The sequence below is a fragment of the Bombus fervidus genome, chromosome 1 (genome assembly GCF_041682495.2).
Source record: "Bombus fervidus isolate BK054 chromosome 1, iyBomFerv1, whole genome shotgun sequence".
In the NCBI taxonomy this organism is placed as follows: domain Eukaryota; kingdom Metazoa; phylum Arthropoda; class Insecta; order Hymenoptera; family Apidae; genus Bombus; species Bombus fervidus.
Window position 1 is genome coordinate 9,607,445 of NC_091517.1, and position 20,743 is coordinate 9,628,187.

The 20,743-nt window shown below is 30.7% G+C and overlaps 3 protein-coding genes across 6 annotated transcripts; 2 read left to right on the plus strand and 1 right to left on the minus strand.

The window, feature by feature from the left end:
• The first annotated feature begins 67 nt into the window (after positions 1-67).
• On the plus strand, positions 68-3,354 carry LOC139997959 (glutathione synthetase). Of its 2 annotated transcripts, none has more exons than XM_072022116.1 (12): positions 68-220; positions 616-799; positions 871-946; positions 1,022-1,146; positions 1,213-1,255; positions 1,326-1,399; positions 1,456-1,620; positions 1,719-1,872; positions 1,931-2,038; positions 2,140-2,429; positions 2,503-2,676; positions 3,145-3,354. In XM_072022116.1, exons 2-11 carry the CDS (start codon positions 624-626, stop codon positions 2,627-2,629), a joined length of 1,338 nt encoding a protein of 445 aa, XP_071878217.1. In that variant the 5' UTR covers positions 68-220; positions 616-623; the 3' UTR covers positions 2,630-2,676; positions 3,145-3,354. The 2 variants fall into 2 exon arrangements, with proteins under 2 accessions (XP_071878217.1, XP_071878209.1); XM_072022108.1 differs by lacking the exon at positions 68-220 and adding an exon at positions 289-493.
• Yl (Putative vitellogenin receptor yl) lies at positions 2,869-16,471 on the minus strand. Of its 3 annotated transcripts, none has more exons than XM_072021918.1 (32): positions 16,406-16,471; positions 15,646-15,712; positions 15,426-15,553; positions 14,932-15,075; positions 14,253-14,358; positions 14,010-14,159; positions 13,775-13,891; positions 13,480-13,605; positions 13,050-13,265; positions 12,714-12,885; positions 12,212-12,413; positions 11,918-12,109; positions 11,724-11,844; positions 11,484-11,624; positions 10,947-11,199; positions 10,608-10,810; positions 10,374-10,526; positions 9,952-10,079; positions 9,748-9,872; positions 9,074-9,276; positions 8,190-8,365; positions 6,347-6,591; positions 5,805-6,118; positions 5,401-5,640; positions 5,126-5,278; positions 4,744-4,889; positions 4,576-4,667; positions 3,923-4,160; positions 3,663-3,840; positions 3,281-3,578; positions 3,101-3,221; positions 2,869-3,034 (listed from the first exon to the last, which is right to left on the minus strand). In XM_072021918.1, exons 1-32 carry the CDS (start codon positions 16,421-16,423, stop codon positions 2,915-2,917), a joined length of 5,286 nt encoding a protein of 1,761 aa, XP_071878019.1. In that variant the 5' UTR covers positions 16,424-16,471; the 3' UTR covers positions 2,869-2,914. The 3 variants fall into 3 exon arrangements, with proteins under 3 accessions (XP_071878019.1, XP_071878029.1, XP_071878036.1); XM_072021928.1 differs by having other exon boundaries at positions 16,421-16,439; XM_072021935.1 differs by lacking the exon at positions 3,101-3,221.
• Positions 16,472-18,229: 1,758 nt separating this feature from the next.
• Positions 18,230-20,454, plus strand: LOC139997991 (uncharacterized). The gene is made up of 3 exons (XM_072022172.1): positions 18,230-18,495; positions 19,225-19,894; positions 20,205-20,454. The coding sequence occupies exons 1-3, from the start codon at positions 18,435-18,437 to the stop codon at positions 20,368-20,370; spliced, it is 897 nt and encodes a 298-aa protein (XP_071878273.1). The 5' UTR covers positions 18,230-18,434; the 3' UTR covers positions 20,371-20,454.
• The last annotated feature ends 289 nt before the right edge of the window (positions 20,455-20,743 follow it).

A 20,743-nucleotide genomic window follows, 5' to 3' on the forward strand; every position in this document is an offset into this window, starting at 1 on the left:
CTGTTTATGAGAAATGTGATATATCTGTACGAAACTTCAATATATGTGAAAGATAAAATTTATAATGTATTTATTATTGTTAAACAAAATTTCTTTTCTAAGACGATCGAAATATTTTTCGGAAATAATGACATGTTATGGTTGTTGCAATTGTAATATTTACACGAATAATTATTTTTATTTGAAACTGGAAATATATGATAAGGATTTACATTATCATGTACGTATATGTTTACACATACGCGTAGTTTCGTCTTTGTGTAAAGTTATGTTTAATCATAAGATAAAGATATGGCTAGTCGCTTACCCAATAATTATTTTGAATGGTAGTTGATGCAGACTTTAAGTGTTTCTTGTTTGGAATTTCGTATATTGTATTAAATTTATATGACAATGGAAGCTTCACGTTTTGAACCTTGTATTCAATTACAATTATCAAGGGAAGAATTAGAAAATGTTGTAGATAAGGCTAAGGATTGGGCCCTTATGCATGGTATTAATTTATAGATATATCAAACTAATGAAAAAACTGGCTCATTGTTTCTTATTCTTCAAAATATATGATAATGATTTTATTGAAATCAAACAATTCAAATTTAACTTATTTTTATTCAGGTATTAGTATGCGATCAAAAGTATCCTTTAATAAAAATCAGGTACAAGTTTTACCATTTACTTTATTACCATCAAGTTTTCCTAGGAAAAATTTTGAGAAAGCTAAAGGTATACAAGTATTATTGAATGAATTGATACATAAGGTTGCACATGATAATAATTTTCTAATAAAAAGTTTAAAAAGGTATATAAAACTAATAAGTTGTTTGTATTTGTATTTATATGTGCTATAGATAACTGTTTTATATCTTTTAGTACAATTGATGCAGATCCATTTACAGCAAAATTATTTAACATATATGAAACTATATATAAGGAAGGATTTAGTCAAGTAAAATATTAACATAATATATTTATTTTAAATAATGTATGATGAATAAGTCTCTAAGCAATTTTTCTCTTATAGACTTTAAGTCTTGGTCTACTTCGATCAGATTACATGTTACATGAGAATCAGATTAAACAAGTTGAATTAAATACTATTGCAAGTAGTTTCGGAGGAATAGTTACAGTTACTACTCAGTATCATAAGTAAGTTTTTGTTACAAAGTACGCAATATATTTTGTATGTTTAATCCTAATATAATGCATTTTTAGATATATTTTATCAGAAGTTGGACATGCGGATAAAGTAAAAAATGTAGGTATCTTTAATTATTCCGTATTTATTAAGTTTTTCTGATCCTTATTAAACTTTTGACCATGTTTAGATTCCAGAAAATAATCCAATTAATGGACTCTGTAAAGGGCTAATATATGCATGGAAATTATATGATAATGAAAAGTAAGTAGTACAAATATGGTAGCTAACCGTTAAATAATTAACATATTTTATTATAGGGCAGTAATATTATTTGTTGTTGAAAGTATTACTTATAACGTATGTGATCAGAGATTTCATGAATTTGAAATTTCTAAAATTAATCCTGATATTAAAATAATCAGAAGAAGTTTAAGAGATTTAGTGTCTGAAGCAAAGTTGGGACCAAATAAACAATTAATAGTGTATGTAATTATATAAAATATTTGAGAAGTTGTTTAGATATTATTAAATTTATTGTCTTTTAATAAAAAATTATCAAATAATATTTTTTTATTTTTAGTGGAGATGTAGAAGTTTCTGTAGTTTATTTTCGTTCTGGTTATGAAGTTGAAGCTTACCCCACTGAACGAGAATGGGAAATTAGATTATTAATCGAACGTTCAAAAGCAATAAAATGTCCATCAATACAATATCATCTAGCTGGTACTAAAAAGGTATAAAAAATACTCATTTTTTTTCTGAACAGTGTAAATAATAAATAACTTTTATTAGGTACAACAATCTTTAGCTTATCCTAATGTACTTAACGTACTTTTAAAAGATGATAATACAATAAAACAAATACAAGAGGTATTTGCTGGACTTTATTCTTTAGAATTTGTAAGTATTAGAAAACATTAATTGCAATTGTAATTTATACATATGATCATTTTAATATTACATTTTGAAGCTATTTTTATACTGATCTGCATTATAAACAGAATAACGAAGCAGAAGTAATAATTGATAATGCTATGTCAAATCCTAAAAAGTATGTTTTAAAACCACAAAGGGAAGGAGGAGGAAACAATGTTTATAATGAAGATATAAAGACTCATTTAGAATCCATGAGAAATTCAGAAGAAAGAACAGCTTGGATATTAATGGATCGTTTTTATCCTCCTGTGCAAAAGAATTATATTGTACGTGCTCATAATGAACCATTTGAAGATAATCATTTGGATTTCTCTGATGTTGTATCAGAACTTGGTGTTTATGGTGTCATTATAGGGTGTGTAGTAAAATATATTTCTTTCATAATTATTCTAGAAATTATATCGAGTGACTGAGTTCTCATTTTACAGAAATAATAATGATATTATATATAATGAAGAGGTAGGACATATTCTGAGAACAAAACCATCAAATGAAAATGAAGGAGGAATAGCAGCTGGAATTGGAGCTATTGATAGTCCTTATTTAATTAGTTAATACAAAATATATTCGTATAGTAGCGAATTACCGGATATAGTCCAAAAGTATGAGAAATTTATATTATAGAATTATATCTTTATATATAATAATGTTAATAAAGAATGTTAAATCATAATTATTATAATTAAATATTATTGATTATTCTGTTTTTATTAATTGTATGTAAAAGGATATATACATGAAGGTTTTATATATTATTAAATATTTATAAAGTAAGTAAATAATTATGTACATAGTTAAATTTGAGTTTTATTTTAATTTAGCAAAAGAATATATATTATACTATATTAAGCGAATATCCTGTCTATTAGTAGATTCTTTAGATTCGTCATCTGATTGATCGAAATTGAGAAGTTTCACCATTTGTTTTTCGCCCTTTTCTGGTATATTTTCATTGTGATCCTAAATACAAAAAAAAAAAAAAAACATATATGTTTTCTATAACTGAATATGATGTAAGTAATTTACCTTTTGTATATCTATAATCGGATTAACGTATTCATGTTCTCCAGGTGGTAAACCAGAAATATAATTGAGCGAAGGTGTGATCTCATTTCGTTGTTGGTATGATGGATTTTGGAAATGGATACTGCAAGTAGGATAAGAAGCTAATATTTCTGACTAAAAGTGAATTATCGATTAATTTACCTGAGATTATTTTTCTTTGAAAAGTGTGGTTTAATTTTCTGGTAATAAAAGTAGACTGACGCAACTACGATACATGCTAGTACTGTAATTATTACACCAATTAAGGTCCCGTGTTGATAACGAATATTTTCGTTTCTACGGCCAGCTATTCTCGTATCAAATTTAATTTTTATATTTGTGTTTTCCATGCAAGTACTTCTGGAATCTTTCAGATATCCATTATGACAAATACATGCGGGTCCGTTGTTTCCCGAAACACACATGTAACTGCATTTATGTCTCTCGCAAGTGTTTTTTCCTAGTACAGAAATGTGAGTTTTGAACGTATTTCTCATTAGAAAATAACATAAAATTTTATTAATTAATTAATTATTTAACTCACCAATAGGTTGCCTTATTGGGTGCGAAATAATAAAGTACTTGTCGATATTTGAAATACCAATGGTAATCGTTACACACGATTTGTCACCGTATAATTTGCATTTTTTTACTTTACCAGTTGTACTCATCGACCAATATAAAGAATCCTCGTATATGCTAATGCTCAAAGCCTGATGAACCTATGATATTAAAAATAAGAATAATATGAACATATCTCGAACAATATCTTCTTTGCATAATTTATAATCTAGTAGAACTTACATCTGTGTTTAAAACTATAATACGATTAGAACCATCTAAATTCGAGGACTCAATATTTTTATGAAACGTATCTGACCAATACAATCTGGATCGCGTATAATCAATAGTTAACGCAAAGACAATACCAAGATCTCGATGTACAATCGCTGTTATATTAGTACCCATTGTATTGGATCGATATATTTCCGTCATAGGTCTATCGTAAGATGTCCAAGAAGTTTGGCTCCAAAACAACCACCTAAATTGAATAATAATAATAATAATATATATATATATATATTAATGTATATTATTAATAAAAAATTTTTTTGCTAAATGAATAATAATAGAAAATAAATGTTCAAATATAAAAACTGCTACAAGATAGTATACTTTACTATACTATCAGCACTAAAATTTTATAAATCATATAACTAAATGTTTCAAAGAATTTAGTACTGTGATTCTTGTCTCAAATTACTCTAAATCTTTGGGATGAATGATTTACGATCGTATTCTTTAAATCCTTCAATTTTGCAGATAATATATATATATATAAAATATTATATAATAATAAAATTTGGAAAATAAAATAAATATTTATTTAAAATCGAATGAAATCATTTTTAAATGTTAGACGCCAAAGAGGTATAAGTTTCTTAATTAAAACATACCCTTCTTTTGGTTCGACGGCAATAGAGACTGCTCGGTTTTTTAGTGGGATTGGTACTACTTTAGCACACTTCTGCTGTTCTAGATTGCATACCTGTAAATTAAAATTTAAAAGATTTTCATAGCTAAATATAGATACCGAATGAACGCGAATAATGAATATTCGATACCTGAATACTGCTAAAATAATCATTATCATTGAAGTATACGTTGTCGGTAATCCAATCAACAGCTAGAGCTCCCGGTCTGCCAAGGCCTTTAACAGTCTTTCGTTCCTTAGTTTTCATGTTTATTTTACTTACCATGCCCAAGATATCTATGGGAGATATTGTATTCGGAGTTTAACAAAATGAAGAAATAAAATTATATTAGGAATTTAATAAAATGTTTGAATCAAAGCAATAATGTGTATGTTGTATATAAAATGCATATGCATGATTTAGTCCGTAAGTGAGCTATAGAAAAATTTTTTTGCTAAATCGTTAAGGATAGAATGCGTTTTGGAAAAAAATATTTTATGCATTAAGACAAGTAAATTTTGTTTGATATTACCATTGCTCCAATAGATAGTGTTTTCCCTCGTGTTCGCGTCAATACCGCTTATTTCAGGATTTGGTTCTTCATGAATAACTTGAATTGAATTTAAATTTGATGATAACCTCCTGATATCAGCATTAGAAACAGTAATTATTTCCATTTGTGATCCTACAATAAAATAATTTGTTACAGTATAAAATATTCACCTATTATACATTTTCTATAATTATTTAATTATTCCAAACGCAAAATAAACAAAATAAAACTTAAGAAGCTAAGTGTTTCTTTACCAGCCACTTTGCATGAAGTTTTATCGTTTCGAATGACGTATCCCTCGTGGCATGAACAAGTAAAAGATCCATTAGTATTATAACATACTTGTGAACAAACATTGTCTTTACATTCGTTAATATCTTCGCAGGATTTAAAATCATTACTCAATTGATATCCATTTCTACAACCACAGACGGGACCAATGGGTGTTTTGTGGCACATATTTGTGCAGGGATTGTATTTGGTACACGCAGTTGCTATAAAAATATATACTTTAAATGTAAATTATTGTGTTCAGATATTACAGTAACATTGATTCAATTTATCAATCACTAGAATTGAGCTTCTGAATAATATTTTTATTATTAAGTTACAATTAAAAAAGATATATTTACATTTCTTTTATCTGCACTGTACGTACCACATTGTCCGAATTCATCGCTTCGATCGGAACAATCTACTTTTCCATCGCACACATTGGCAAAGGGGAGGCAGGCACCGTTGGAACATTTGAATTCTTTGCAAATAGAATTCGTGTTGATACCACTTATTTTCGAATTCGAATTACCACCGTCACAATCTTTTTCATCCGATCCATCGCCACAATCATCTATCCGGTCACACACCCAGCTTTTATCGATGCATTTCTGATTGTCGCAAACGTATTCTTCCTTTTGGCATCGAGGGCAATTACGTTCATCGTCGTTTTTTGGACAATCTGTAACGCCGTTACATCTACGAAAACGATAAGTTAATAAAACGGAATAATTGTTTGCTTTCTTCATTTCATTATGATGAAAATACATTTATTAAAAAAAGGATATATAAAATTAAATGAAACTCATTGTAATTTAAATTTACTGTACTAAGTAAGTAAGCAATGTGATAGTCTTAGAAATTGATTAAGAAAATGAATGTAAAATAATTAAAAAATTAATAAATAATAGTGCTAAATCGACTAACCTAACTTGCTTCGGAAGACACAGTTCTGTGTTGAAACATTTATACTGATCTACAGTACAATTGACATAATTTCTGTTACCCGTGTCCTTGCAATATTGTTCATCGCTGTCATCTTCGCATTCACTGACTCCATTGCATTTCAGCATTAAATCGATGCAACGACCGTTGGAACAGGTAAACATCTCGGTTGGACACGCGTTTCTTTGGCATGTTTCGCTCTCGTCCGAACTGTCTGGACAGTCAGCCTTTATCCACATGCGGAATTAAATAATTATGCAATTAAATATTTTAACAAAATAGGCTGGGTTTACTTTTTAACTAGTTACATACGACGTATAAAAAATAAGTGTAAAAACTACCGTAATGTGATTCTACACTCCTCAATCGGTGGAGTTTCGTAAAAAAATATTCAAAGGGAGAGAAAATTTCAAAGGAATTATGGGTCGCAAATGTCCTTCCTGTCAGAAAAAAATATTGAAGTTTTAATAATTCTTAAACTGGCTTTATTTGCAGTGCGTTTATATTCTGCAGTCGGATCTCATGTATTGTATGATTTGCTTAGGAGACGTGAACATAAAAATCGCAAATACGTCGCATTTATTACGTATGCAAATGTAGGCAGTGATGTAGGCAAAAAGATAGGGGCGATAATATGATCTCCAATAATCATCTTTGATCGTAACTTTCAACATCACTGCTTGTGGATTTTTGTAAGCCCAAATCCTGGCACTTTGTCGATTGAGGATGTTACAATTCGAGGAACCGCTCTCCATAAATAAATCCATAAATAACACACGCTCTAAAAAGTGTGGATCGCATGGTAACTTACACAGCATGGCAAAAGTTTTGTCGAGTAGCATAGTCATTTGTCTGGAGTGCTTGAACGCGGCGAATTTTTTAAAGCCGTAAATTTTTTTCTCTGATTATTCGTCGCACTGTTACGTGACTGATTCTTACTCGATCAACTTCTTTATGTAGGTCTAATAGTTGATAAGAACGAATAAAAGAGATAATCAACCTATTCTTCTTTACGCTAATTGATGCGGGCTCGATCTGTATTTAAATGCCGCAATATTAATTTTTGATCATCAAATTCTTAACATAGCCGCTGAAAATTGTATTATCATGGAATGTCTACTGCACACAGAGATTTACCATTATTCCTGTATTTTGATATATTTCTCGAGGTGATTTCTAATTTTTTGTTGCTTTGTAATTCTCATAGCTACTTTCTCATAGCTACTTTCTCATTAAATGAGAGTAATTAAATGTAAACACATTATGGATTAAACCAGTTTAAGGATTATTAAAACTTTAATACTTCTTTCTGACAGGAAGGGCATTTGCGGCCCATGATCCCTTTGAGATTTTCGTTGCTCGTGATGAGTAGAACACGTTGCAATAAAAAAAATTTGTCCTTAAAAATCATGCTAAAGGTTAATTTTTGCACGAACATTCTTTTTACAAATCTTCACCGATTCAGGAGTGTAGAATCACGCTACGGTAGTTTTTACACTTATTTTTTATACAGCTTGTACGTTAAACGAGTTAGAATACGTGACCAAGTTGTCGTTCCGCCGTTTTTCTTTGTTGAGGAAAGTATTAACTACGATATAATCAACAAAGACAACGGATAGTGCAATAAGATTGATTCATCTTTCTCGTTTCCCGTTTAAATACAATTTAAGTGCATTAGGAAAGTACAGTTGCATTGTTTTTAAATTACAACGCATTATACGTTGTTATATTAAAAAAATAAACAATAGTGTATAATTTACACGTAAAAAATGAATGTTTTGTAAGGTACTGATATAAAGAAGCCTAATGGAAGGTTTAGACTCACCTCTCCATCGCATTTCCACGTTTTGGGTATACAAGTTCCGATTTCGCATGCAAAGGCTTCGCTATCGCACTTGTGTTTGTCGCAATTAAGTTCGTCCGAAAAATCGGTGCAATCACTTTGTCCGTTGCACACGAGATATTTCGATATGCAAGCCCCTTCGTGACATTGAAACTCATCTGGAAGATATTAGAGTCATCGTGAATAATTGTTGGCCGCTTGAGTATGACGAAGGCCTTTATTCAGCCTTCATTCTGCATACATATCGAACATAGTTTTTCGATGTTGATATCTTATGACAATAGCATTATTCGACTGGTTTACACGAGTTCGAGATATCTTATCGCGTCGAATAAATTGATCGAAAAAGAATCGAAACATGATCTTGATAAGGTATATAACTGAGAATCAATCGGATATTTATTTTTATTTCCATGCGAGAGTCAGAGTTCGAGGAGAAGTATGTATATAGAAATATAAAAACAGGAAGAAGAAATATAAATTTTTCTCTCCTTACGTATATAAATCGATAAAGTCAGTCGTCTTTCTATTGCTTCAAGCTTGAAATCAGTTATGAATAGATATTATCAATTCATTTAATCACTAATAACGTGACTTCAGCTATGATTACTTTATTCGCGTGTTACGATTGTTCAAGCAAACAACACGATAGTTTTAAACAATATTAATTTATTGATTCAAATAAATATTCGATCTATTTAATAGTTTCATTCACTGATCTCTCAATTTGATCTACATTGTCGTTCGCTTTATATACACAGTATATAATTTATCGCTTATAACGTGCGCTCTAAATGTTTAGACAGTCTTGTTATTGTAGACAATAAGCACGTTATAAATAAGATTTAGTAAGGGTTTTGATTTACTGGAGTCGCATTCCTTTTTATCACAGCCTTCCTCATCCGATCGATCGACACAGTCGTAGTGGGAATTACAACGTTTCGTCTTGCTTATGCAGTCGCCGTTTTTACATTGAAACTGATCCTCATGCTTGCACCTTGACCAATGGTGTTCATCGCAAATACTTGATTCATCTTCACCGTTGGGACAATCCTGTATTCCGTCGCATCTGAAGTTGTTGCGAAATATTTAAGTTTAATAACGCATGCAGATATTAAATATAAAATATAAATGATAGTAGTATTTTCAAATTTACAGGTATATTCTGCATATCAAAATAAAATAAGATGAATTCGTATATTTTTATCCAATAAGGGTATGAAATAATTTTTATTGTCATGTTACAGTCGTGAATTAGCAAGTGTTGAACGCCAACTGAAGACTGATGCTTTCCATCGTTTAAGTGATCTTAAAATTATAAATCGATTGAACATCGTACAATTCGTTTGATACGATTGATTTATCAAGTCTTATACTAAAAATATAAAATAGTAATTATCCATGAAGTAAGAATTTCAGTGACTATGTTTCAGAGATTAAATTTTTATCTACTCATGATTAATAGACATAGAAAGTTACAGAATACACTTATAAATTGATAAATTCCATGACTGAAACATTCAAGATAATAATATCTTACCTTTGATGGGATTTTATGCATATATCGTGTTCTCCACATTTTATTTCGCCAGCATTACACGCAGTTTGAAGAGTACACGTTCGATTATCTACGTTCAGCATCATGTCGGGTGGACACGCACAGATCTGAAAATTTAAATGAAATATAAGTACAAGGATAATCGGACCTTAAAGAAATCGTATTATTCAAATACTCTAAGCTTACATATGAACCAGCATTAGATAACAGGCACACGTGAGAACAGTTTCCGTTGTTGTTGTGACACTGATGATCTTGTACGTACGTTTGGTGTAAACTTATTAACTGCATTCTATTCAAGTCTTTAGGTACTTCTGAAAGATACAATTGTTTCTGTATAATTGGTATAATTCTTTCTTTTTTATATTCGATTATCTATACGATAAATTGGGTTGCGTGATTAATCGCTATTTGTATTCTTTATTCTCTTTATATCTCATTATTATTTTATTTAATTGCATAAAATGCTAAGAATACAGAAAACTTAGTTAAGATTACATCCATTCATCAACGATCTAGACAATATACTTAATTATGGTTGACGATTCAGGTCTGTTGATTAATAATTGATTATCAAAGAGTTTTGTAACTTATTTCATATTACTCACCTAATGTAGTATGCTTCTGATATTGCTGTGTGTTGCTTTTGTTGGTCCAATACAATTTGTTCGATTTATATTGAGTCCAAAACACATAGTCACTAAGAACAGTGAGACTCACGGGTTCCGCTAATCCAGTGCGGAAAATATATGTTTCGAAACCTAAAAAATTTAATTATATTTATATTTATATCTATATTATAGCCATTAACATTAGTCATTTATCACGATAGAAATACAAACCCGGAATGGTCGTACTACTAATACGACCAGTGCCTTGATCACTCCAGAACAATAGTTTCAGAATTCTGTCGTAGCACAAAGATATTTTCGGTCCAATTAAAGGTATCTTATTCCCTTCGATCGTGACTCTTGGACCAAGCCCGTTCATGTTCATCAAATCTATGCGATACAATTCATTCGCTCTGAATACGACCATCATGATACTAAAACATCATTACATAATGATCTTTCCATAAAGATTCTATCATAATGTTTAGCAAATTAAAATAAAAAAACATATATATAGAACTATATCGAAATTCATTCGTCTTTTTGCGATTCATGTACAAAAATGATTACCTTTCTTCAGGTACAAGTGCAATATCGTAAGGCTCGTCTTGGAAGTAGAAGATCGTTTTCTCATTGTTGTTCAGGTTGTGGACCTCGATAGTTTTGTGTTTCACATCCGACAAATATAGATTATTTCCGATGTAGTCGAAATCCATTCCACCTAGTATTTCGTTTTCAATAGACATCATGCTTTTCTCTTCACCAGTCTGCATGTTAAAATGGAAAATGTTGTCCCTTAGCTGATCGCTGGCTAGTAAACCACCTGTGTCGATTTTTGTTCGATAATATTGAAAATATTTAAAAGCAGCAATGTTATATAACTATAACGATATAAATGTTACATATGCTCGATGATTTTTATAGACATTAAAGCGTTGTGATGTCATTATAAGCTTAAATAAAATCACGTTAAATAACATTATTCGACTTTGAAAGGTTTCGACCGCTTGTTTAGAGCAACGAATATATATTTGTTATATGAAACATCATGGTTTGTCTATTGGAATAAATAGGATGTTTGTCAATAATCGATTATTAAAGACGTACCAGTAAGAGGATTATAAGCAACCTCAGTGACGTGATTTAATGTGTCGCTGGTAGTAATTTTCGGTTTTCCCAATAGTTCATGATAATAGTCTATGAATGTGTTTCCTGCTGCGATAATTAAATGCGTCTTCTTCTTGACCGCTGAAATTTATTTAATTCGTGTGTATATTTATTTAATTATTAAATATCAAGTTACGTCTTATATTTAATTCACTAGTTTACAACAATAATATAACTTACCACGGCAAGTATGGTTATCAGAATTTAATTCTTTGTCCAATGTGCAAGCGCAAGTATAGTTATTCGCTGAGTTTAATAGACACAATTGAGAACAGGGACTTGAATTGCAGGGATTCGGCATCTATTATCAAATATTGTATCATTTATTTACGAATAAATTGACGAGAAAGAAAGAAATGAACGCATAGAGTTACCTTGGGTTTTAAAACAGAGTGATATATGTGTATGCCATAAATAGTACTGTTTGTAGACACTAAAACTTCCCAATTTTTACCAGTGAATTTATCACATGATTGTATGGTATTAGATATCCAATCGCTCCAGTACAACTTATTTTCAAATACAGCTAATGAAAATGGCCTCTTTGCTATATCTTTTAATATGGCCTAAAATGGTACAGATAAAAAGCGAGTAAATAATTTTTACTGCAATTATGGTTCTTCAGACGAACATTTTTTTAATGTTTGGTGTAGAAATGTGAAATATACCCTTCGATCTGTACCATCCAGTCGTACCGATTCGATTACTTTTGCTTTAGCGTCTATCCAGTATAATCTTTCGTTCGCGTAATCGATAGATAAACTGTTTGGCAATTCTAAATCTTTGCTGACTAACACAGTGTTATTTTTTCCATCCATTCCTGCCCTTAATATGCATGAATCCATGCCCCATTTGGACCAATACATTATACTGGGAACACATAATTTTATTATTTATTTTGAACTTGTAAAAATTCCTTAACTTGTGTTACTTCTTAAACATTTAATTACAGAAAGTATGATAAAAATTTGATAAAAACAAGATATGGCAATTTTATAAAAGTAGTAATATAAAATTTAATAATTTTTTTTTAAACAGATATTTAGGGAGATTGAAATACTTTATTTATCCAGATGCTGAAATTTAATCTAATTTGCTGATTTGAAATGAATTGAAATTGCTGATTTTGAATCTCAATTGTTCAGTCTTTTACGTTTGAAATGCACTTACCCACTGGACGGTAATAAAACAAGACCTCGCGGTTTATCGTTTTGTTCTTTTATTATAACAGTGCAATAAGAACCATCATTGTTACAAACTCCGATATGCATATAACCACCGTCCGTGAAATATATGTTGCCTGTTACCCAATCTACTGCCATATCATCGGGGCTGCTCAAACCTTGAAGATATATATATGAAAATGAGCAACAAAGGAAATAAGTAACGTACATGCAAACTTCAGATGTGAGTATCAATCTGATCTAATGAAATTAAAATTTTATAATAAAGTACAGTAGGAAAGATTAGAGTAATTTGAGAATACGATTTATATGCATAATTTACCTGCTGTAACAATGACCTCTCGCTGCGAGCCATCCTCTAAACTTTTGATTATCGCTTCGTTTCCGTCCTCGACATCGGACCAGTATACATTATTCGCGTCTAAAGAAATGGCCACGGCGTGTTGTAAATTTTGAGTCACCGGATAATACAACTGAGAATTGAGATAAATACCACGGATTTCAGATTTAACTGAAAACATCATCAAACCTTCGCCACCTGTGGATAAACAGCAGAAAATAGATACTAATTAGAAATACGTAGATATTTAGAAAAATGAGGCTTTTTATCTTTCAAGAAGGTATTTATCTTTCAAAACTTTTCCTTTTTACTGTTTCTATTTGTTCTATCACTCATAGAATATAGAACCTATCACAGATAAGAATTAAATTTTTAAAAAATTTTGTTTGTACAAAACTGAGAAAAGATTTACCTTCGGCTTGACAAGTTCTTTTGTCATCATTCAGACTGTAACCAGATTGACACGAGCATGTGTAAGATCCAACACTATTGATACATTCTTGATCGCAAATTCCGTAATTATCGCATTCATTCATATCTATAAAATAATAAATATGTACATAAAATAACTTTGTAGTTTCTTCTTGATCATGGCTTTAATAATTAACTCGAATCTAAATCAGATCTGAATATTTATGCCTGTATTCAAGCTTTAGTTCAGTAAAAAAAAAAAAAAAAAAAATAGATTGTTCATCTTTTATCTTTACCCTCGCATGAAGTCTGATTGTTCACCAACTTGTAACCTGGTCGACACGAACATTGAGCACCTTCAGGTGTTTTTCTGCAATTATGTTGACACTTTGCTTCCTTGCACGATGCATCAGCTATGATTTGAAACAATTAAACCTGTTACTGTTAAATTGCCAAGGCTTGACTCAAAATTGCAATCACTCAGACTTTATATTATTGAATCGAAACAATATCTCCTTTACTACTACTTACCCTTCATACATGCATCTATATCTTCATCTGAATTATCCCCGCAGTTGTCCTTCTCATTACAGGTTGCGTTCAGAGAAATGCATCTTTTATTTTTGCACAGATATCGATCGTACTTGTTGTTACATTCATCGACTGGTATCATATAATTCTCTATGGATTATAAAATAGCAATATAAATTTGAAACTTGTACATTTTATTTAACATCAAAATATAGTTTAAGGAAAGAAAAGAAGAAAGATTACCGCATTTTTCTTCATCGCTCTTATCCGGGCAATCTGGGATACCGTCGCAAACCCATTCGTTTCTTATGCAATGGCCATCTTTGCATTTGAATGCGTCGCAATTTACCTGCAGTAATTAAGAATATATCGATTAGAAGAATATTTGTAATTCATATGATTTTCAAATTAGTAAGTCAATCTGCTGTAAGAAACCAAAGAACCACCTTGTAACATACGTAAAGTCTGATGTACAATAAAGTATTATTATTATTATTATTATTATTATTATTATTATTATTATTATTATTATTATTATTATTATTATTACTATTATTATTATTATTATATAATATTAAAATTCATTTAGAATATAATATATCGAGAAAATTAAATATTTTACTTTTGCGTTCAAGTTACTATAAATTGAGACAAAAATAATATATCTTATTAACATCGTTATTACTTAAAATAAAAATAATAAGTAGCTGATCAATTATGGAATGCTTGATACTTGCATCATATATAGATAAAAGTTATGAATAATTGTAATAAATATCTCCTATCTGTAATATCGATTGACATTTAATCTAATTTATATTATAATTCATAAACAAACTTATATATTTTTTCATTCTCGGAGTACCGATCTAGGAATTATGCTGTTACTTGATAAGAGGTCAAAATTTAAATGCGATCTCACATCTTTTACGCAACCATCGTACTCATCACTGCCATCGGAACAATCTTCTTTTGCATCGCAGAATTGTTCTATCGGTATACAAGTATGATTATCGGAACATTGGAACTCGTCTATAGCGCAACGAATCATTTCAAGGTTTTGAAGCTGAAATAAAAAAATTGATTTTGTTACATATTAGAAGTATAATATAAGAATATAATATATATATATAATATATAATATAAGAAACCATTTCGTTGTAAAATATATCGTTCCGAATAAAATAATAATTTATAAGATAAAAATAAATATGTATGTAATACAATTATATAATGTATAATACTTTATCGACTTATGGAATATATTGAGAAATTTCAGACGTGGAATATTTTGCAATCTCTTGCAAATAATTTTAAATAATTTAACTACACAATTCTTTAATAATAAAAAATATAACAATAAGCAATATATTATTATAAATATCGTTTTGATGATAATTATGAATTAATATATACTTGGTAGTCTTCACAACCCGTTTCGTCGGAACCGTCACCGCATTCATCTTCCCCATCGCAGCGGAAGATGGATGAAATACATTTTTTGTTCGAGCAGAAGAAGAGATCCGGTGGTTCGCAGCCTATAGCTTCAAATTAAAAGGTAAAAATTAGATAAATTAGAATGCGCTAGAAACAAATTGTTACTGAATCTAATTGTAGTATGTACGATTAAAGTTACCTGCGGTATCGGCGTGCGGGTTCAAGATGCTTACAACCAGAAGTACAAACAATTTGCGATACATAATCTGAAATAATTTTTGTCGAATTAATTCACATTTTTATTAAGCAATTGGATATATTTTCCTATTATTTTAAAGTCTTCACTGGCATAATTTGTTTAATCGTTAGAATGCCACGGTCATCGTAGAAAACTAATTCAAAAATATTTGGTTTTTATATCATTGATACAACAGGTATGAGAGCAAAAGTTCAAGTGTTACAACACAATGAAGTAAACATAAGTTGAAGAACGTAATTATGATAGAATTTGAGGGTCAAATCATCATCGTATCACTTTTCGACGGTTAAAGTCTTTTCAACGGCACCAATGTTCCTTGTGTATTACTAATTGTATCTTCTCATTTATGTTTTTCATACATTTTCAAATATTATAAATGCTTGAGAACCTCGTAAATGACACAATATGAATAATAAATAAAATACTAATCAGTATATCCGATACATTGACAAATGTAGATTTTAAGTATATTATACAAACTTAGATCTGCAAAAATGATATCACAAGCGAAACATATTTTCATTAAATTAAGTAAACTTTGTTTTAACTACACCAACCCCTAATAAAAATTACGGAATCAGATCTGAATTAGGTATTCTTTATAATAAAATTGGCGAAATTAACATTTTATAACATAACTACAAAGTGGAATAGGCATAAAAGGTTTCTAAAATAAAATATTTCGTTTCCATATACTTACGAAAGGTGTTCTTACCATTACGACTGTTAAACGAAAACTAAAGGCCGTTACAGAGACCGTACCAAAGTTGTGTAGTTGAGGTCGTTTTTCTAATAATACACATATTGTTATGAATGCCTCTGTGTAGGTTATTATACATTAATATAGATTTCATTCTATTCAGACTTTTGAACGGGATTAAATCATAAATAAGAAATGATTTACACATATATAAATTATTTCTTTTTATGTATATTCATTAAATTTAATACTAAATTTATTATACAATATATTATAAACAAACTAATAAAAAAGTTAATAATTATAACAGTAATGTTAGAGTAATGTGTATAAATAAATATTTTTTAAGAATATTTCGTACAATATGTAAGTACACGTGAATTACGCTTAGGAATGATAATTTGTTCTTTTAAAAGTTATAATTTATCGTAAATTTCGCGTGATAGAAGAAATTGTGTATGACGGTATAAGTTTCGTAAGAAATGTATACAAACAGTTGGTTCGATTATGTACACACATTATTCTCAAGTTTAAATTTGCTCGACCTTTACGAAACTAGAAACGAATAACGTTTATACGAAAATTATTCCAACAATTAAGCCATTTCTCATTGCAACTATCATACCATTTTTAATTTTTTATTTTTACAAATTATTATTTATTATTATTTTTAAAATTTTTATTTTTACAAATTCTTATAAATTTTTACAATCTTTATACAAATATAAAAATATGAAAAATATATATATATATATTTCGGGTTTGCGTTAGGGCTTGGATTTGGGGCGTGTAAGGGATCTGCGCCTGGGTTGTTCATCGTCGTTGTACAATCGAGATAACGTTTATTACCACAAATACAAGATAGACAACTGGCCTCAGTAATTAAACAATAATGACAACGATCTTAGATTCGATATAACGAATCCACGGTTCACGGGATAACGGATATACTTTGCTTCAAAGTCTAAGTCGGACTCGACTCACTCCTCGTGATACACTGTTCGCTCGATTTACTCTTTACTACTCGTACTGACACACTAGGGCTCTGGCTAGTAAGACTGCAAGCAAGAGAATCAATTCTCGTCACCACGACGCTGCCGAGCAAAACTATGATGAGGTGTCCTTATGGCACTAGTTCATCGGATTCGTTGGGGAAAACCTCCCATAACGGGCGATAGGTATACGGGCTGATAAAACAAATGCCGCCTGCCAATTGTGTATGATGCGTCACCCTCTGGCGACCATCCGTATGTGGCTAACCATGGGGCTGTTAGGTCGTTTATTGTCAAGTATCGGTACGGCCGATTCATTAAAGGCGGGCTATGCAATTCCACGTCTCCGTTAGCTGGAACGTTCATCCCGTGACCGCGGCTACGTTCGGCGATCGGTCGTCGCTTCGAGCCCAAGCTCATTGTCTCAAGTTTCGAATAACTGTGTTTAGGTTGTTTCCTAATTGCTACAGCATTCGGGTTTTTCCGAGTGATTCCAACGGGGGGCCCCGTTGTCTTTTCATCTCCGACATATATATATATATATATATGTACTTCCAAATATTCTACTGTAATATTTCCATATGCAAAATAAATAGAAAGATTAATTTCTATAAATAAACTATACGTATCGTTCACATATCCTATAAGAAAAGAACAATCCCTTAACATATCGTTACCACCTATACTTAACAAAAATGATAAACTTTACCCTGCGCTTAATTTGGATAATTTGAAGAAAATATACATTTTATTATATTATTTAATAATTCATTTTATTATATTATTTAATAATTTGCTTCTCCTTTTCGCCTATCCTGAGTGAGAAAAAGAATCGATCGATGATGCCTGGAAATGCGTTTTTTTCTCACATTGGCTGTGGGTGAATCTTTCGATATTACAGTACTGAAGGCATAAAGAAGGTAACAAATGCCTATCAACTGTGTGACAGTGGTTTGCTCCATCGCTGTTGCAACGCCCAACACTTTATTGTATTTCGTTCCTTTCGTCAAGTTGTGTCCGTTCGTATTCGCGAAAACATGCCGCGTTGTTTGATCAAGTCAATGACAAGATACAGAAAGACCGATAACTCTTCTGAAGGTAAGAAACATTTCTTTGCTGTACAGTAAGCTACAGTATGTCCAGAAACGACGAGTGATATTTTAGCGTGGTTATGAAGAAGAAAGTACATATGTATATCGTGTAACTCATAAAGTTGTTGAAAAAGATGAATTGCGTTTCTTGCCCTGAATCTGAAGGTCCACTTTTAGCTAGATATTCGTTAATGATAATTAAACAATTCGCATATAGAGCGCGTATTCTATCGTAAAAGAAGAGAAAAAATTTGTTTCATGAGACTTTACCAGTGCGCGCCCCTCTCTCCCCCAAACTTCTAGCACATATTATACGTTATTCTACTCGTTTTCACGTGTTGAATACGAATATTGTATTCGTTGTAGTCGGAGATGATATATTACCTAAAAATTCGTTAGATACAGTTTCAATTTTGACCGTGTTTTCTTTGAAAGCTAACCCAAATCTACCTTAAAACTAACTTAAAATCAAACATAAATCTAATGTAAAAATTTGATGGTACGAAACGAAAGGTACGTATGCCGAAGGAAAGATGACAACCATAAAGTGTATTAGCTTGGCTTTCCACGTTTGTATATTTTTTTTTGTATTTTTGGCACGGTTTTGCCCATTCCGCCAAGAACGAATGCGATATTGGTATTCAGCGTGTTAAAACGAATAGAATGATGTGCATTATGTGCAAAAAGCTTGAGGACACTGGTAAAGTTCGATCAATTGTTTTTCATATATTAATAGAGGCAGAATTACCATGGACGCCGCCGTCGTCGGTTGATGCGAAAAGAAAACATCAGACCAAAGATAATTCTACGAAATGTAGTAATATATGGACGTCTTCAAAATTACCAATCGTAACACGATATACGTTTAACAAAGAAAATACTATGTTGTGGAATAAAGAATCTAATGTAGACAAAGTAGAGTTAGGGATGATAAATTTTTCTGACATCGAAAATACGATATCGTCGACTACTACGAATGTTTCCATGAATACCAATCAGGTAGTGATTGACCCTAATAATAAACAAAACGTGGGGAAAGTGCAAATACCATTGACATCAAATTCCGAAAAAGTAGAGTACCCGGTAAACGTAAGTAATAATGAAATGAAGGTGGCAGTAAATTTGAATAGGACGTCCAATGAAACCGAGAATCAAACGACCTCGCAAGCATTATATCTTACTCCAAATAAGAAACAGATTGATTCCCAAAATCAGTATCTGGGTGGCAATATGAAAACGTCGGGGGTGGAGAATCCACAAAATTGGAAGCGAAATAAAACTATGCATTATTGTCCCTACTGCCGCAAAAGCTTCGATCGTCCATGGGTGTTGAAGGGTCATCTCCGCCTCCATACTGGTGAACGACCTTTTGAGTGTCCAGTCTGCCATAAATCTTTTGCTGATCGGTATACAATCCTTCCTTGGTTTCGTTCAATATTTATCGGTACACCACAAACATTAGCACGCGTTACGAATAATAAAAAGATTTTGTAATTTTGTTGATATGTAATGATTATGATAGAAAGTTTTTAATGAAAAATGTATAAGAATGAAAACGACAATCAGATATCTTGATCGCGTAATCCGTGCGTAATGTGTTAATTCGTGTATCTCTTGAAATTATTTATTTTTTAATAAATTAAGAAGTTAATTTTATTGATTTAATTGTATCGTTTTATAAAATTAAGGCTACGGTGTGACGTATATATTTTGTAGATCAAATTTACGTGCGCATCAAAGGACACGGAATCACCATCAATGGCAATGGCGATGCGGGGAATGTTTCAAAGCATTCTCACAAAGACGATATTTGGAACGACATTGTCCGGAAGCTTGTAGAAAATATCGAATATCTCAAAGGAAGGAACAAAATTGTAGCTAGAAGACAAATTTTATTTCTTTAATATAAACATATTTATATAGACAAATGTATAATATTATACATTAAATATATTTCGTTAATTAACTACGCAAAATTTGGATTCGAAATATTGTATTGTTATTCTAGTATAAATATGTACATATACTATACAATAGTATGATAAAACCATAGAACAACTTTTAACTTTTTTGCCCGTATTATTTCTCTTTGGTCAAGTTTATAAATTTCAATAAGTGAAAATATTAATTATATAATGTTAAGACAAATTCACATGTCTCTTTTCTACGAATAATAATTGTTTTATTTATTACCAACGATAGAAGCATTTGAATCGACAAAGGATATGACATAGAAATAAAAATTCGAATAGCTT

Coding starts and splice junctions, on each gene's coding strand:
- LOC139997959 (XM_072022108.1), top strand. CDS start 388: ATGACAATGGAAGCTTCACGTTTTGAACCTTGTATTCAATTACAATTA. Junction 1,621..1,718: donor CCAAATAAACAATTAATAGT/GTATGTAATTAT, acceptor TTTTATTTTTAG/TGGAGATGTAGAAGTTTCTG. Junction 1,873..1,930: donor ATCTAGCTGGTACTAAAAAG/GTATAAAAAATA, acceptor AACTTTTATTAG/GTACAACAATCTTTAGCTTA.
- LOC139997991 (XM_072022172.1), top strand. CDS start 18,435: ATGCCGCGTTGTTTGATCAAGTCAATGACAAGATACAGAAAGACCGAT. Junction 18,496..19,224: donor GACCGATAACTCTTCTGAAG/GTAAGAAACATT, acceptor ATATATTAATAG/AGGCAGAATTACCATGGACG. Junction 19,895..20,204: donor CATAAATCTTTTGCTGATCG/GTATACAATCCT, acceptor TATATTTTGTAG/ATCAAATTTACGTGCGCATC.
- Yl (XM_072021918.1), bottom strand. Junction 14,359..14,931: donor ACGATGGTTGCGTAAAAGAT/GTGAGATCGCAT, acceptor TAATTACTGCAG/GTAAATTGCGACGCATTCAA. Junction 10,527..10,607: donor TAGTAGTACGACCATTCCGG/GTTTGTATTTCT, acceptor TAAATTTTTTAG/GTTTCGAAACATATATTTTC.